At 39.4% G+C, this 18,713-nt stretch overlaps 1 protein-coding gene across 1 annotated transcript in view; it reads right to left on the bottom strand.

The window, feature by feature from the left end:
• PPP3R1 (protein phosphatase 3 regulatory subunit B, alpha) overlaps positions 1-752 on the bottom strand; it is a 69,870-nt gene extending 69,118 nt beyond the window's left edge. Inside the window, exon 1 of the mRNA XM_021699135.1 lies at positions 269-752. Within this exon, the coding sequence (XP_021554810.1) occupies positions 269-271 (3 nt within the window). The 5' untranslated portion in view covers positions 272-752. The remainder of the gene's footprint in view (positions 1-268) is intronic.
• Between the last annotated feature and the right edge of the window lie 17,961 nt (positions 753-18,713).

Here is an 18,713-nt window from a genome sequence, read left to right as displayed (position 1 = left end):
GGGGGCGGAGGGGCGCCCCGCGGAGGCCCGGGGGCGGGCGCGGGGGCCCCGCGGTCCTGTCAAGCAGACGGCCCACCGCCTCCGCCGGCCGCCAACACACCCGGGCCACTGAGGGCTCTCTCGGACCCGCCGCGGCCCCAGTGGGGCCGGGTCTCTCGAATTTTCCACTGGGGGAAGCTGGCCGGAGGCATCGGGGCTCGCCCCCGCCCCCGGCCCTGGAACCGGCGGGCGGAGGAGGGATGGTGCATTAGGGAAGCAAAGGTCTCACCATTTTGCTCGGCGATCGGCGGCTCGCGCGGGAGGAGGCGAGTGTCGGCGCTCAGAAGAGCTCCCGCAGGAAGCGGCGGCGGCCCAGCTGTGCTGGGCTGAGGCGGCTGCGGCCCTCGGGACGCCCGCGGGGGAGGGGGTGCAGGCTGGGGGAGGGGAGGCGGTGCCTCGGGGCCCGCGCCGGCCGGGTGACTGGGCACACGGGAGCGGGCAGGGAAGAAGAGAAATTAAGGTCGAGATTCGGAGACAGAGAGAGCGGGAGGAGAGACGGCGAGAAAGGGGAGAGACAGAGAAGCAGAGAGAAAGGGGGGAAGAGGGGGCCAGGCGGCTCGGGGGCTGCAGCCTAGCGCTCGCGCCAGAGCCGTGACGGACTCACTGCAGTGGCTCGCGCTGACCCGCAACCTCAAGGCACGAAAAAGGGGGAGGGCGGGAGAGGGAGGGGAAAGCGCCGCGCAGCGAGGCGGAGGGCGGGGGCGCGCGCGGAGCCGGCGGGGGAGGCGGGGCTTCCGCGAGAGGCGCACATCCGGGAACCCGCGCGCCGGCTCCGCGGTGGCCGCCGGGGTGCTCTGGCGAGCTCTGGTTGGGGATCGCGGAGCGCGCGACCACGTTCCCTCCACCGTGGGCCGCCCTTTGCGTGCGGTGCGGGGGGAGGACAGGGACGGGGGCGCGGACGTCGGTGACGTCGCGTGGCGGAGCCCTTCCTGTCATGTGGCTGGAGGCGGGCAGGTGGGGGGAAGGCTGGGTCGGGAGGAGGAGGAGGAAATGCGAGGGTGCTTTGAGAGGGAGGAAATGTGAGTGGTGTCCGAGCTCCGGGGGAAGGCGTACTTGGTTCCCGGAGTAGGAACCTCGTGGGGGAGGAGCAGCAGATGAGCGGCCTTAAGGTGTCAGAGCCACCCAGGCACTGCACCAAAAAACAAAAACAAAAAAAGAGGAAAATCCAAGCCCTGGAGCTAGAAGGGAATCCGTTTACTCAGGAGGATTGGTATCTTTGCATCAGTGTACCGACTTGGACCCACTACAAAATTGCTCGGCGCATCTAGACTGTTGTCACCCCGGTGCAGCACCCGCAGGCCCACACCCCAGTATGAGCTGGCAGGGTCAGGAGCCAGGTTGGAAAGACAGGGAAGAAGAGCCAAAGCTGGCTACAGCTTGAGGCTGAGGAGCCACAAAACAGCTGAGTGGAAGAGCTGCTTCCCACTCCCGCAAAGACTTGCTCACCCAGTTCTGTATTTTCCTTAAACCCTCCAAGCTGCCGTTTGACGGGGTGCCCAGTGTTTGTTTTTGAAACACATTCGAAGATGGATTGCCCACTTATCCCTTTAGTAGGGCTATATCTACTTTGGTGGCAATTACCATTCCCAGAAAATTCAGACTGTAACGGGAAATGGAAGAGCATAAGGAGGAAAGTTATTGGGGGCGGCGAGCCGATGGGAAAGGTGTGATAAGGATAGGGAAGAAAACATTTTGTAATTATTTTAACCATTTATTCCCTTTCAAATTCTTGATAATCTTGAGGTTTATGTGTATGAAAGAGAGGGAGATAATGTTTTCTAGTGGTCAGAAACTCCTTATTGACAAATCCTCTGAATAGTTTTATAAAAAGCCGTAGTGTTTTTAAAGGCAGTCTGTTGACGCTTCTCACATAAGAGTGTTACTCTTTGTGGTAATTATTTTTCCATGATAAGCGCGCATCTTTTCTAAGAGGCTCAGTGGCATGCCTTAGGTCTCTCTGTCTCTCCCCCTCTCTCTCTTTCTAAGAACTACTTTCTGTGTCCAGATGAATAAAGAAAAGTAACTAAAACATAAAATTGTCTCATACAGTGAATGCATCAAGCAAAGGCCAAGAAGTAACACTGCTTCTTATACTAAGTTTCTTATATATGTTTCTATTTATATACTAATATGTTACGTTCTAAAACAGGGAAAAGTCCCTAAGCTAAAATGTGTGTCATTTATGTTTTTTAGGTATATTATTTTAATTAGTTTATCATAAAATTAAGATGTGCTCATTTTGTTAAAAGTAATATATAAAAAAATTCCTCCCCCTTAACTCCACTTCTTAGAGGTAATCACTGTAACTACATTTGTGTGTGTCCCTTGGACAGACTCAATGAAAATCAAATTATCATTCTGACTGAGGATTAAATACCAAGAAAGAATTTGATTTACATGGGATGCAGGAGATTTAGAGTAACCCATAATTTTGTGAAGATTTGAGCCAATTTAGACTACCATCATTCAACAAGTATGTACTGTGAACCTAAATCAGAAATTCAAAAGCTAGGCAATGTGAAAGATTGGTTAGCCTCTGTTACTGACCAAAGCAAGAGACAGAAGGGCCAAGTCTACTTGGTCCTTCTCATCCTACAAATCTCCCAGAATACACCATTTACATTCTCTCAGCCTTGTGTATACTGCATAAAATACAGGCATGTAGCAGGTTGCATCTCTGACACTGAAACTAATTAGTCTATTTTGAATCCATTGAGAGAGGCAAACCTAAAATGCACCTTTAATACACAGGGTTTTTGCCCTAAGGTTCAAAATGATTAAAACTTAATGATTCCATTAAGTTTTTGTGTAAAGCTTAGTATGGGAGGGGGCAAGTACCAAATAGTCCTGCAGCAAGTATGCATGTTTTTAGATAACTAGGTAAGTGAAAGACAAAGGACATAGCTAACAAATGGATCTTTTTCCTGGAAAACTTAGCAACCAAAAGATGACTGTTGGGGAGTTTTATGTCAGGTAAGTTGGAGGAGGACACACTTAAGACATCCCAGTTACAAGAATAATAACAGCTATGCATGAGGTAATAAGTACTAATGGCAGAGGAAAAGAAGGGGTAAATATGAAAGACATGAAGCAAAAATGCACTGACAATGCAACTTAGTAGATGTAGGGAACAAGGAGAGGAAGAAATAAAAGATGACCAATTTGGGGCGCCTGGGTGGCTCAGTTGGTTAGGCCACTGCCTTCGGCTCAGGTCATGATCCTGGACTCCCAGAATCGAGTCCCGCGTTGGGCTCCCAGCTCAGCAGGGAGTCTGCTTCTCTCTCTAACCTTCTCCCCTCTCATGCTCTCTCTTAAGTAAATAAATAAAATCTTTAAAAAAAAAAAAAAGATGACCAATTTTAGTTTGGATGACAGAAAATAAGGATGGCATTAAAAGAAACAAATCAGGAAAAGTTTGGATGCTGAGTGGAGAAAGATGAGTTTGGATTTAAGAATGCTGAGCTGCTGATGAGAGATCCCAGTGGAAGCATTCAAGTAGGAGCTGGAAGTGCAGGTTAGGAGGGAGTAGAGAAGGGAATCGACTTCAAAACAGGTTGAAAGCGAAATCTTCAAGTTTTCTCTTATTTAGAGATAAAAAAAAAGAAAAGATGCAAAGATAGTAATTAAGCTGCTAAGCAGAAAGCAAATTAAAGAGAAAGAAAGTTTTAAGAAAGAGTAATGTTTATAGTCCTATTCGACCACAGACAGCCTCAGGCTTCAGTGTTTCCACAATTATCTTTAAGAAGTTAGAAATGTCACAGGAAATCCTATGTGTAGACTCTCCAGATCATTGTGATATCCAGAAATCTGCCTTATTCTTAAAGGACTGGTCACTGTCATTTATTCATATATAAGATTTAAGGGTGGTAGAAGAAACAAATTACCACTCCTGTAGTTGTTTCAGATAATTCCAGTGCAGTATTACCCCAAAGTGTCCACACTTTTATTCATGATTATACTGACTAATGTCAACTAGAAACCATGTTTAATTTTATACTCTTACACATAGGAAGAAAATGCCAATTAAAAAGGAGAGTTGATTAAAATGACTTGAAAGTAATGTCTGTTCCTTTGTAGTTCCTTTGTTTTTTGTTAATGCAGATTTAAAGGAAATGTCTACCTCTCCTCCTAGCTAAAACACATATGTCCCAGTTCAAGAATCCCAGACTTAAGAATATTTTGTACCTTTTTGCCACCTAGTTTCAGACCACAAAAGCCTCTTTCGGTGGACATGAGGTTGCATGGGGAATCGATTGCCTTCCTTCCCAGAATCCTCTTTTGTACCAAGGAAAGAGCAGGGATGCCAGCTCACCCCTTACCCAAGGGTGTGGTTGAGGAAAGGTTCCTCAGCACCTGAGATGGCAGGGAAGTGGTTCCTTCCCTTCTTGCTAAGCAGTAGAGGTTTGAGCCAAGGATTCTAAATTCCATCTTGGAAACTCATTTCTCCATAGAAACCATTTTACAAAGAGTTTTATAAACAATGACCTTTCTGCAAAAGCCTATTTAAATTATAATGTAGCTGAAGCTCTGTATTTGCTATTAAAAACATAGTGGTAGAAAAACAATGCTCTTAAAAAGATATAGCCTTATGAATTAATGAGTTTGGGGAAAATGTATACCAATTACTAGATGGAATTTTTAAATTTTTAAGCATAAGTACTTTAAATTATGGATATTGTGTGCAACTTTTCTAATTCTCCTAAGAATTAATAACATTGAATTTGTTCAAAATAAAATCCTCAGTCATTTAGTTTTCAGATGAAACACAAATCAGAAATATTTTTAAATTTGGACAAGTTTCCCAAAATTATGTGATTAATTGGTTGTATAAGTTATTTTTATATTATATACTGGGCCAAAAAGAAAAGGAGGAAAAAGTCTTCGTGAAATGTATTCCTAAAGCTCTTGAATCCACATCTAAATCTGTGTGTTGGAGGAATATTCCACAGTGCTTTTAGAGGCAGTCTGTTAACACTCTTTACATAATGAGCAATTCTTTTTCTGTGCTGATAATTGTTCCATATGATACGTACATTACAATTGGGTAGTTATCTGCATAAAGATGAATGTTGAAACATGAGGTAAAGGACAGAAATCAGAGAGCACAGAAGCAATAGAGCAGGACCAAATGCAGAACCAAAGGTAGCATCTCCTTTTAAGTGATGCAAGGAGAAAGAAGTGAAAGAAAAGATGATGGACTCGGCTCTGGGGGCTCTGGGTGGGAGACCCAGCAAGAATGCCCAGGAAGCTGAAAAAGAGGAGTTCAAGATGAAAAGGATGGTCCAGCAGCGTGTCAAAGAGGATCAAGACAGATCGGAAAGTTCAGGCAGTTGGTATACACCTGGACATTTCCATTGAGATGTCCTAGATTATGTCTTGAAATAGTTTTTCTGAATTAGAACTCTCATTTCTTTCTTTGGTGTCTTGCTCTTAAAAGTGAGTACCAAGAAAAAGCTGTGTATTTCAATTTTGATAGTATTTCCACTTTACACATTTACTAAGAGTATTTACCGTGTAGCATTAATCTGAAAAGTATTTACCTAAGCATAACAAAAAATAGGATTTAAATAGAAAATGGACATATTGGGGTGCCTGGGTGGCTCAGTTGGTTAAGCATCTGCCTTTGGCTCAAGTCATGATCTCAGGGTCCTGGGATCAAGCCCTGCAGGGTCCTGGGATCAGGCTTCTCCCTCCCCCTCTTCCTCTCCCTGCCGCTCCCCCTGCTTGTGCTCAATCTCTCTCTCTCTCTCTGTCAAATGAATAAATAAAATCTTTTTTAAAAAATAAATAAATGAAATGGACATATTATGACACTAGAGAAGATCTGTTTTTCATACTTGTTATATACTTACACACTCCCAAATACCTACATGTGCTCCACACATGAGATAGCGTGTAAGTCCAGAGTGAGACCCTAGTTCTAATCCCACCTCTGGCTCCAGTCCGTTTCTGTGTAAATTTTGGATAGTCCGTTTAAGTCTAAGTCTGCACTGTCTAATATGGTGGCCACTAGCCTCTTGTGGCTATTCAAATTTAAATTATTTAAAACTGAATAAAATTTGAATTCAGTTCTTCTGTCTTATTTTTTTTTAAAGATTTTATTTACTTATTTGTCAGAGAGAGAGAGAGAGAGCACAAACAAGGGGAGCAGCAGGCAGAGGGAGAAGCAGGCTCCCTGCTGAGCAAGGAGCCGGATGCAGGACTCCATCCCAGGACCTGGGATCATGACCTGAGCCAAACGCAAATGCTTAAATGGCTGAGCCACCCAGGTGTCCCCAGTTCTTCTGTCCTATTAGCTACATTTCAAATGCTTGATAACTGCCTACCTAGTGGCTACCATATTGGACATCACAAAAAGTTCTTTTGGACAGCACTCATCTAAGTCCTTTACCTGAAATTATTCATCACTGACCACAAATATAATATTTGTTTATTATGAGGGTAAGAAAAATTTAAATATAACAAACTAATTGAAACTATATTATGTGCCCTTAACATTTGACATATAATTGACACTAAAAATAAACCAGAAAAGTATATTGGAACAAATAAAAATGTGCTGATGTCAGAAAAAAAATTGTGTATGCATGTATGTTAAAGAGACTGAAAAATGAAAAATTCAAAGTACTGTCAATACTTTTACTGACAAAAACGTATATATTCTTTTTTTTTTAAGATTTTTATTTATTTATTTGACAGAGAGACACAGCGAGAGAGGGAACACAAGCAGGGGGAGTGGGAGAGGGAGAAGCAGGCTTCCCGCGGAGCAGGGAGCCAGATGCGGGGCTCGATTCCAGGACCCCGGGACTATGACCTGAGCCGAAGGCAGATGCTTAATGACTGAGCCACCCAGGTGCCCCAAAAATGTATATATTCTATATTAAAATGTTTAATCTAGTTTTTTCAGCATCAAACAATATATTACAACAAAAATTTTTAATTTATAAAAATATTAGCAACTACATAGAATTAATAATTTATTTAGTTTTCATTAATGATTTTTTCTTACTATAATTCAAATTCCATATTTTATCCAAGCCATTAATATAAATTTCAAGTACCAATAAGTACACTGTAGAGAAATTCTAAGATGCAAAGAGAATGTAGTAGGGGATAAAGTATTAATCCTGCCATCTTACAAAGATTCTTAAGAGATCTTTAATAAATAAAGGATCAAGATTTCAGTTTTATAGTCCATCTAAAAATAACATCCTTACTGCTGATCAGCACCTTCAGTATGCAACATATTGAATCTAGTTCTTTCAATTGTCAGGGTTTTTCTCAGGGAATTTTCATGGTAGACTGTGACTTCCAAAGGAAAGGAAATGAATAAACTGGCAAAGAAAATTGGTTTGGCATACAATAGCCATTCATTAATTTAACTCATCTGATATTTGAAAAGATATACACTCAGAATCCAGCTAACCCCTAGAAAAGGAAACAATGTTTTACAGATTATAACCTACAGGTACTAGGGATTATTTGCCTTTAGATGACAGACCTCAGAGGTCCCCACTGACTTCTCTTGTAAGTGAGGAGGCGGTGTAATGCCATCACATTGCCATTATATTGGGTTAAACCCATAACTAGGGCATAACTTAGAATGGCATTTTCTAGATGGGGCTGTGGAGAGAGTGGAGAACACTGAGGCTAAATATTAGGCATTAGTAACTGGTCCTTTACATCCATTGTTTCCATTAGAGGGAACTACTCTGAACGTTCCACTTTTGAACAAGCCTTTTCTCTCTTTTGCCTGGCTCTGAGCACTGGGTAATTTTTAGTGACATAAATGGAATAGCTTAATTCTAAGGGGCTCTTGGGGGAAAACCACTGGATCATTAACGTGGTTATTATAGAAAATGTTTTAAATACAGAAAAGTACAAAGAAAGGAAAATCATCTGTAAATCATACCACCAAGAGATAATCATTGCTTATATTTGGATGTATATCTAATCTTTTTTATGTATATATACAGAAAAATTTTTTATATATATCTATATATTATTTACATAATTGGGACCTACTGTTTTAGAATATACTTTTTCACTTAATATTTGATAATGTTTCCCACATCTGTAAATATTCTTCAAGAATATGATTTTTAGTTTTTACATATTCAATAATATTAATGTATCCCATAATTTATTTAACAAATGTCCTATGACTTAATTTTGAATTTGGTTGTTTTCAGTTTTTTCCTATTATAGACAGTAGCATATTAAACATCTTTGCAAATCTTTGTGCAAATCTCTGATTTTTTTTTTTAAAGATTTTATTTATTTGACAGAGAGAGACACAGCCAGAGAGGGAACACAAGCAAGGGGAGTGGGAGAGGGAGAGTGAGAAGCAGGCTTCCGGCCGAGCAGGGAGCCCAACGCGGGGCTGGATCCCAGAACCCTGGGATCATGACCCGAGCTGAAGGCAGACGCTTAACGACTGAGCCACCCAGGCGCCCCAAATCTCTGATTTTTTTAAAGATACATTCATTGTAGTGAAATTATAGAACCAAAGAATATAAAAATGTCCAAGATTTTTTAAATATACATATATATAGTCAGATTACTCTCAAGAAAGTTTGTACCATTGTAGACTTCCACCAGCATTGCACATTTCCCAACAACTGTACAAACTATGTATTGACATTCCTTTCATTTATTTATTTATTTATTTTTAAAGATTTTATTTATTTGTCAGAGAGAGAGAGAGGACACAAGCAGGGGGAACGGCAGGCAGAGGAGAAGCAGGCTCCCTGCCGAGCAGGGAGCCCAACTTGGGACTTGATCCCAGGAACCCAGGATCACGACCCTAGCCAAAGGCAGATGCCTAACTGACTGAGCCACCCAGGGGCCCCAACATTTCTTTTAAATGTAGGTTTTTTAAAAAATTGGCACCTCGTTGTAATTTGCATTTTTTTGGTTTACTGGTAATATTGAACATTTTTCTTAAGTTTTGACCTTTCAACTCAAATAGTAAGAATATGTCCCCATAACTTACCTGTTCATTGCCCACTTTTGAGGAGAGGATTTATCATTTTTAGTGATTTATAACAACTCTTTGTATATGAAGGATATGATCCCCTTATCATGTGTTAATGATGATACCCCCAAGCTTGTAGTTTGACTTTTGATTCCACTTATATTTTCAAAGTTTATTTTCCTGTTCTGTATATGGAAGAAAATATAAAGATGTCAACAAAAGAGTTCATATCCTTACTATATAAATATCCTTCTAGGTAATTATGAACTATTTTTTCATATTGTTAATCTATTTCTTCTATGCTGAACATTGAGTATGTGTATGTGTATATATATATATATATAGAGAGAGAGAGAGAGTGTGTGTGTGTGTGTATATATATATATATATATTCAGTGATTAGATTTGAAGGTAAAATATCTAGGAAATTACCACCCACTTTTTCCATACAAAGTATGAGTTCATTAAACCTATCTTGACAGTGGCTACTTACTCTCCTTTCTATTGAATAGCTAATCCAATTCATTCAAAACTTCATTTGACTTGAAAAATAAGCAAAACTGGGGTGCCTGGGTTGCTCAGTTGGTTGAGAATCCAACTCTTGGTTTCTGCTCAGGTCATGATCTTGGAGTCCTGAGGTCAGTGAGATCAAGCCCCTTGTTGGGCTCTGTACTCAGCAGAGAGTCTGCTTCCCCTCTCCCTCTCCCTCTGCTCCCCCCTCCATGCACCCTCTCCAAAATAAATAAACAAATCTTAAAAAAAAAACAACTGATCTGTCAGTCATATTCTTTAATGAAGAGGCAAGTAATGTATGCAAATCCTGCATCAAGACCATATAATGAACTACATATACAACTAACACTCTTCAGAGCTGAAGATATTATTTTCTGAAAATGTCATATGATCTAGGATCTACTCCTAGATTATTGTATTATTTTGTTAAAATTTTTATTTTGTTATAATTTTGTCTTATATTGTTATAATTTTGTTTATATTATTTTGTTATAATTTTGTACCAATTGCACACATAGCCCATATAATGTAGATAGTTATAAAATGTCCTATGTGATAACATTGCTTTTCAATTTTTCTCCATCGAAATACCTACACTATTCACAAAATTTCACAAAATTTTATATCATATCATTCTTTCTCTCCATGGTATCCTAATTGATAGAAAATTAAACTAGCCTATTATTTGTACATAAAAGTAACTACAGCATAGTTCTTCTACATCTATATTTTATGAGTATATTAAAATAACTTGCTTCGGGCGCCTGGGTGGCTCAGTTGGTTGAGCAACTGCCTTCGGCTCAGGTCATGATCCTGGAGTCCCAGGATCGAGTCCCGCATCAGGCTCCCTGCTCAGCGAGGAGCCTGCTTCTCCCTCTGACCCTCCCCCCGCCATGTACTCTCTCTCATTCTCGCTCTCTCAAATAAATAAATAAATCTTAAAAAAAAAAAGAAAAGAATAAAATAACTTGCTTCAACAAAAATAACATCATAGCTATTTTGGATAGTTAATCCTCATTCTGTTTTTTTGCTGGAATGAGTTCTTTCTTGTGTGATATTCTAAATTAGAAATATCTTTTTTAAAAATTGACTAGTTATATCAGTTTTCCTTGTAATGATTAAAATTATTATAGAAAATTTGTTTTTTTCAGGGCGATCTTGTTGGAATCAAATTTAAAATACTCACTAGCATATTCTCTATAATGCTATTCTTCCAGGAAATATAAGAGTAACCAAAAAGGCATATTTTGAAGAAAAATAATTATGGAAATAAATATATACAGTACAATGTTGTAAATTGTGAATATTCAGTAAATGAGCCATGACTGCATATTCAAGACTGCATCACTAAAATTAATCAGTATGCTTTTTAAAATAATTTGCTCTTCTGAGAAGAGTTTATAAACATGTAGGAGATATGCAAAATTTATAATATTGTAAATAGAACTCGTTAGTTCTGCGTAATTGGCAAATTGCACTAGTGCTAAAATTCTCAAGGCCACAGCTGGAAATTGCAATGTAGACATATTTTATGCATTTCATTAGAATGAGGAAGGTGATTGCATTTCTAAGAAAATATTTTACTTATAAATTGTATGTTTTTGACTAAGGATGAAATGTTTGGTAAATGTCCTCAGTGAATTCTACCTATTTTTTCATTTAAAACTGGTTTTTGGAGGCCCAAAACAAAGGTATCCTGGTGCTCAAAGGGTGTGGGTTTAAGAGTAAGGACTTCAGAGTAAGGGATTGAGATCCTGAGAAGAGTCTCAGAAGATTCAATTCAATGAGTAGTTGAGATCTCCATGTTCTTGTGACAGAGTAAACAGGCTTTGGAAGGCGGGGGCTGCAGGATGTTTAGGTAGTGGTGTGTAGAAGATTGAGGCACTATAAACACTGAGTTTAAGAATTTTGAACTCTAGTAGAGCCATCCAGGACCAGCACTGGTGGAGAAGAATTGAGGAATCTGAGCTTGGTTCGTTAGCAGGTCATAAAGAATCATTGGTACGGAAAAAAAAAAAAAAGAATCATAGGTATGGCTGAAAAAGCATGGGAGTGAGTATGAGTAGCTATAAAGACATAATTTTAAGCACTTTGAAACCTGTACCATATTTTTAATTCTTCTCAGTTGACTGAAAATCATTTTGTGGGTCTAAGAAGAAAGGACATTAAGTGCTGGGCCTGGAAGTAGAACTCAGGTCTGTGTGACTCCAAAGCTTGAGCTTTTCCCCACTATGTTATACTGCTATTTGGTGCATAACTGTGGTGTGTGGGTGTGTGTGCATTATCCCTTATATTTTTAATTTTCTTTTTAAAATAAAAATAAGATGTTGAGGGTGCCTGGGTGGCTCAGTCGGTTAAGTGGCTGCCTTCAGCTCAGGTCATGATCCCAGGGTCCTGGGATAGAGCCCCCAGTCGGGCTCCCTGCTCAGCGGGGAGTCTGCTTCTCCCTCTAGCCTTCCCCCTCTTTCTCTCAAATACATAAATAAAAAATCTAAAAAAAAAAAAGGATGTTAACCCTATTTTGTAACTGTTTCCCTCACCAACTATTGTATTCATGTAACACTTTAGGCTTTGGAGAGCTCTGGTAACAATGGTTCCAGGTACATAACCTTAAGCCTGAGAATCATATTTAAATCAAAACCAATTCCCTCCATAAAGAACAGTCCCAGAAGACCATACTAAATCTACCAATGACTCATGCCATTCATCTGTCAGACAGCAAGTCCAGAAGTAGTGATGAGAAAAAAGACAATGGTCCAATATTTCTGACTTTGTAAAAACAGTCAAATCATGGAGACATCCATGACAACAGACTCACCAACTTTTTCTCACTTGGAATGTTTTGGGCTGGTGTGTAGAAATAGCAGAAATAAAATCTTCTCCACTGTTTCCTCAATTAGTGTTTCTACTCATTAGATAATAATCAGTAACAGTAAACTTTTAAAACACTACAACTTTGTTTATACAGTAAATAAATGTGTTTCCAAGATACACAGGAAGCAGATACGTGAAGTAAGAAAGTTAATTTTTAAACCACCTTATAAAAATACCAGTTATGTTCCACTGTGGAGAAACATGTAGTCCTCCAAATAAGGTTTTATTCTTCTTTTTTTTTTTTTAGATTTTATTTATTTATTTGAGAGAGAAAGAGAGAGCGCAGGGGAAGGGGAGGGAAAGGTGTAGAAGCAGAGTCCCTGCTGAGCAAGCGTGGTGGGGGACACAATCCCAGGATCTAGAGATCATAACTTGAGCAGACACTCAACTGACTGAGCCACCCAGGTGCCCCAATATTTTATTATTCTATTTCATAGTTGAAGTTTGTGATTATATAAAGTCAGATAGTTGGTTTTACTAACACGGAGGCTGGCAAATCACATCCAGGTCCTTAAGTTTTGTCCAGTGTTTTGCTCTGTATTTTCTCAGTCCTTTAACGGGAGCAGACTAGTCTTTCTGTTTAATTCCTCTATTATGTGAACAGAGCAATCACAACAAATTTTGGGGTCCCTGTCCATTAGTAGGGTATAAATATTGTTAATATGAACTTGAATTAAAAATGGCTTTTTAAAAAAGAATAAAAATAGAAAATGTGCCTCTCAAGATCACAATTTTTGTCTGGGATGCATTTTCTCATCTCTAGCATAAGAGATTTAGAATAGATGAAGGCTAAGCACCATTCCTTTCAGCTCTACAGATCTATGCTTCTATTGTTTCTCACAGACCTTATGAAACTTGCCAGAGCAAAACCAGGCAAGCTGCAACGGCAGTCTCTGAGAGGAACACAGAGGCGCCTCTTCATTTCTTGGGTTCAGCAGCTAATTTGCTTCAGAATCTCATTTTAGTCTGCGGGCTATAGAGCTGGGGCCTGCCACTTTCAACCTGGATCACGTGGATCAAGATCAGAGAGAATAGGGCTTTCTCATTCAAAATATACATGTGAAAATAAATTTTAAAAATAAAGCTAGAGAGTCTCTCTCTGTCAAATAAATAAATAAAATCTTTTTAAAAAAAAATAAAGCTAGAGAATACACTAATGTAAAAAAGTTCCCAGGACAACATGTTTTTTAAAGGGAAGGGGCAAACATCATATAAAGAGATCATCAAATGGGCACCTGGGTGGCTCAGTCGGTTAAGCATCTGCCTTTGGCTCAGGTCATGATCCCAGGGTCCTGGATTGAGTCCCACGTTGGGCTCCCTGCTCAGCTGGAAGCCTGCTTCTCCCTCTCCTTCTGCCCCTCTCCCGGCTCGTGCTCTCTCTCGCTCGCTCTCTCTCAAATAAATAAATAAAATCTTTAAAAAAAAGAGAGATCATCAAATATTCCTTCAACACAAATCACTTAACACTCCTGGGACCAAGACCAAATCACCAGACACTATTCAAAGATGTCTTTTACAATTTTAAAAGATCCTTATTTCTGCCCTGTGGCAGCTAATAAAATACTTTTAGGGGCTTTTTTTAAAAGAAGGAAGTCCACAAGTAGGTTAGACGTTAGACGCTAATGTTCCAAGAGATTCTTTGGCATGGAAATAATTTACACTGCCCAGAATCATAGAAGAATAAGTGATAAGTGGAAAAGAAAATGGTTTTAAAAATATTTAGGAAAAAAGGTCTAAAATAGCAAGCACAAAAGAAGAATTACTTAACATTTCATAATCATTGACGGTATTTAAAGGCTCTGTCATCTGTCCTTACTTAAGACCACATTTCTAGGGGGGCGCCTGGGTGGCTCAGTCGTTAAGCATCTGCCTTCAGCTCAGGTCATGATCCCAGGGTCCTGGGATCAAGCCCCGCATAGGGCTCCCTGCTCAGTGGGAAGCCTGCTTCTCCCTCCCCCACTCCCTCTGCTTGTGTTCCCTCTCTTGCTGTGTCTCTCTCTGTCAAATAAATAAATAAAATCTTTAAAAAAAAAACACCACATTTCTATTTTTTAAAAACTCCAAATACCTAATTTATTCATATTTATTTATCCTGCATTAAATTATTATGTCACAAAACTGTTTCCTGAAGATTCCACCAGCAACACAAAGTGCCAGTAAGTGCATGGTACAACACACCATAGTATAAATTGTATTTAATGTACACTATCTAAAATAAATCAAATCCACCACGTAACGTCCCATCTGGAATCTAACTAACCTCTCTGTGGTGGAATTAGGTGTGTTTCGATTCCAGGTAATTGATTAGGTCTAATCATCAGAATAGAAAGCAACTAATTTGCCAGCAGTGAATATTATAACGGGGGCACACCAGGGAAAGGTAGCACTGGAATTAAAGCACAGACTGGAATGTTAATTCACCCACATTCTGCCTACTAGCCCGGTTCTCCTCCTGAACTCTCCCCCATGGATCTTTTGCATGCAGAGCTCTCTTTGAAGCTGTGAGAGTTTCATGCGTGGGAAATCAGGAGAATCAAAGCTGCTTTACACAAAAGCATATGGTTGGGAGTCCAGGGGATGCTGAAAAATACAGTATATTAGTCGTCTCCCTGTGGGGAGCTCATCTGAGTTATGAGACCCTCACATTTTGCATTCCTTCACCTCGGGTGTTGAAATTGCTGGCCTCAATCCTATAGCACCAGGGTTTGTTTTCACATTTAGTTCCCTTGGATTTTTTTTTGTAACCTACTTTCACAATAAAGAGGGAGCAAAATAGGAAAAGAAGGCAGGGGTGGGGGAAAGAATAAATCATTATGCAGCTCTCAACCTCCACAGGGAAATAGCAGTACAAACCCACAGATCCAGAATTGTCAAGCAATGGGGCTATTTGTTTACAAGTCACAGAATCAGTTATATAACTAGAAGTTAAGGAAATGAAGTGAGTGTTTGAAGGGGAGCGAAGACTGATACTTTTTGAATTAGTCAAAAGACTCCTCTCTGAAATAGATTCAGATAGACTTTCTGCCTACTTATTTTTAGTCACTTTATGAATTTAGTTTTTGAGTTTTATTGTACCAGAGGTACAGTGTTTCTATGTAGATAATGACCACTCATTTTTATCATTAATTGCAGATACCTAGAAATACTTTCTCACCATGGCAGTTGTTAAAGCATTTATAAGGGAAATTGGAATAGTTTTTTACCTGCTGATCTAAAATTCCTCTGTATGATTTAGTAGGAGAATGTGTTACATGACAATAGATCAGTCTAATCTCTCTCCACTCGTCACCCCATAACTTTTTTAAAATTCATTGGTTGCTTTGTTTGTTTATTTATTTATTTATTTACTTATTGCTTAAGTTCTGGGACCATATAATGTCTATAAAATGAAGACCTTTAAAAAATATTTCCATGTAGGGGCGCCTGGGTGGCTCAGTCGTTAGGCGTCTGCCTTCGGCTCAGGTCATGATGGCGGGGTCCTGGGATAGAGCCCTGCATCGGGCTCCAAGCTTGGCAGGAAGCCTGCTTCTCCCTCTCCCCCTGCTTGTGTTCCCTCTCTCGCTGTGTCTCCCTCTGTCAAATAAATAAATAAAATCTTAAAAAAAAAAGAAAAAGAAAAAATATTTCCATGTAAATAAAGTTTTTTTTGGTCTGAAACTTTGTAAAAATTTCAACTCTAAGGAAAAATGTTAGAAAATCAAATTAAGTAGATGATTATATTGGGCTCTAATAAATTTCATAAATAATTCAAATTACTCTCAACAAAGCTCTTAAGAAAGTTTTTATGATCTTTTTAATACCTTTATTTATATTTAATATTTTCTTTTTTTAAAGATTTTGTTTATTTATTTGTCAGGGAGAGAGAGAGAGAACACACAAGTAGGGGGAGCGGCAGGCAAGGGGAGAGGAAGAAGCAGGCTCCCCGCTGAGCAAGGAGTCCAATGTGGGCTTGATTCCAGGACCCTGGATCATGACCTGAACCAAAGGCAGACGCTTAACTGACTGAGCCACCCAGGCGTCCCAACATTAAATATTTTCTAAAAATATGTTTTTTTCCTGAAAACTTATAGCCAGATTGCAGTGCCAAAAGAGAACATAATCTGATAGCAAATTAAACTCAAACTACAGAAGTTTCTGTCAATATGTTTATTGGACATTGTTTTCTTTCTCATTTAGCTAACTTGTTCTTCAAATTGGGTCAGTTTAGTGTTATATGTTACTCCCTACGGAAAATCCTAGGGGAATTGTTGGAGAAGAATTGTTTTTCACCAAGCAGACAAAAGCTGAATTCAGCCCCTTAGGGAACATACTCAGGGTGTTTTCTGCTTATGGTGCCAAAGCCCCATGACCAGGAGGGAGCTGGAGACGTGGAACCCAGAAGGCTGCTAAGCTCTTGCACCTGTCATAATAGACACTGAGAATAGGGACTAAGTCCAAGTTAATCTTTTAAGGTGTATGTATTTTGTGTTTGAGTCTTGGCATAGAGCAAGATATTTGGTGGCCTATATCCTTCTACCTAAGTTAGAAGTAGGGCTAAACCGACTCACTGTCAAGAGATGAAAAGAGTGCGGCCACATACAGTAGAAGCCCTATGCTCATTGGGGATCCCATAAATATGTGTTCTTAGCCCAGGAGCATCACAGAGCTTCCGTAGTTGGGGGTTTGATATTTACCGGCTTAGAACAATGATGTGAGTTTGAAAAGGTCTCTCTGTCTATTTACATGTCAGTGAATGTTAAACAGAGAAATATGAGTCCAAATGAAAGGATGAAGATGGGTATCAATTTAAGACCGACTTCTCTCAATTGCTATTCAAGTTTTTAGGTATTTCTGGACCTTAAGACCATATCATTTCACTAAAAAACAACAAAGATGATTTACACAACTTGTGTGGAGGTAAATTGTATGAACAAAATTTTGTACATATTCATACTTGTATGGGTTATTAATCACTGTTTACAGATAGTGGTAGTGTGCAGCGGAGCCTACAATTTTTAAAATTATCAGAAAAAAAAAAATAAATAAAAAAAAATAAAATTATCTTTATCTTGCGGTACCTGGATGGCTCAGTTGGTTAAGTGTCCAACTCTTGATTTCAGCTTAGGTAGTGATCTCAGGGTTGTGGGATCGAGCCCTGTGTCAGGCTCTGCACTTCGCACAGAGTCTGCTTGGGATTCTTTCTCCCTCTCCATCTGCCCCTCCCCCCAGCTTATGCTCTCTCTTCTCTCTCTAAATAAATAAATAAAATCTTTTAAAAAATAAATAAATAAGGTAAACTTATCTTTATCTTGTCTTGCCTGCCGTCCAAAGACATAAGAAAATATATCATTATCATTTAAAATAACCACAATTATAATAATATTTTAACAATAATCATTAATTTAAATAATGAGCTTAACCTTTCAGAGCACTCTTAAGTATATGAGGTAATTTAAACAATATTAGAGCTCATTATTACTTGTATACATTTGTCTGAGATGTGAAATGGCATCATGTCTAATAAGATAAAGATGGAATGCGTTTTAGACATTTACTTTATTTAGACAGTATACTTCATTTCTGTATGTATATTATACTTCAAAGTTTAAAAGGCTCTGAAAATATGACATGCATTTTAATTTGGCATAAAAAAATTACTGAAACTGAGTGAACTAAGTCAATTTTCAAGAAAGGATATATATAGCTACTGTTTCTTCAATATACATTTATAAAAGTGGGGGTACTTTGGTAGCTCAGTCAGTTAAGTGTCTCCCTTCAGCTCAGGTCACGATCCCAGGACCCTGGGATCGACCCCACATCGGACTCCCAGCTCACTGGGGAGCCTGCTTCTCCCTCTCCCTCTGCCTTTCCTCTTTGTTCATGTTCTCGCTCTCTCTCTCTCAAATAAATAAATAAAATAAAATAAAATAAATTTATAAAAGTGTCTTTTTAAAGTGATTATAAACTACCTATCCTTGAAAAACAACTTCAAAAATAACTGATGATTTGGGCTTTCTGGGGTTGGGACTGAAGTTCCATTAGAACGTCTTAGTTTAAGTTTTAAGTTCAGAGAAAGGATGGGGACAGAAAGAAGAAATGCCTGTTTGCACAGGGTAGGGCAGGTTTCGGTATTTCTTGGAGATGGTTGTTTGAGGTAGTGGAAAGAGAATGGGCTGTATTGTCCAGTGATGTGGGCTTAAATCCCTGCTCTGTCGCTTAAGCTCACCAAGCCATCATTTCCTTATCTATAAAATGAAAAAGTCGTTTTGCAGAATAGGTGCTCAATACTATTACTGCAGGTAGAGGACATCAACCAAATGACGTCTTGGGT

Source organism: Neomonachus schauinslandi, chromosome 10 (genome assembly GCF_002201575.2).
Source record: "Neomonachus schauinslandi chromosome 10, ASM220157v2, whole genome shotgun sequence".
Lineage (NCBI taxonomy): Eukaryota > Metazoa > Chordata > Mammalia > Carnivora > Phocidae > Neomonachus > Neomonachus schauinslandi.
The sequence above is the reverse complement of the archived record's forward strand: the minus strand, read 5'-3'. Positions and strand labels throughout refer to the sequence as shown.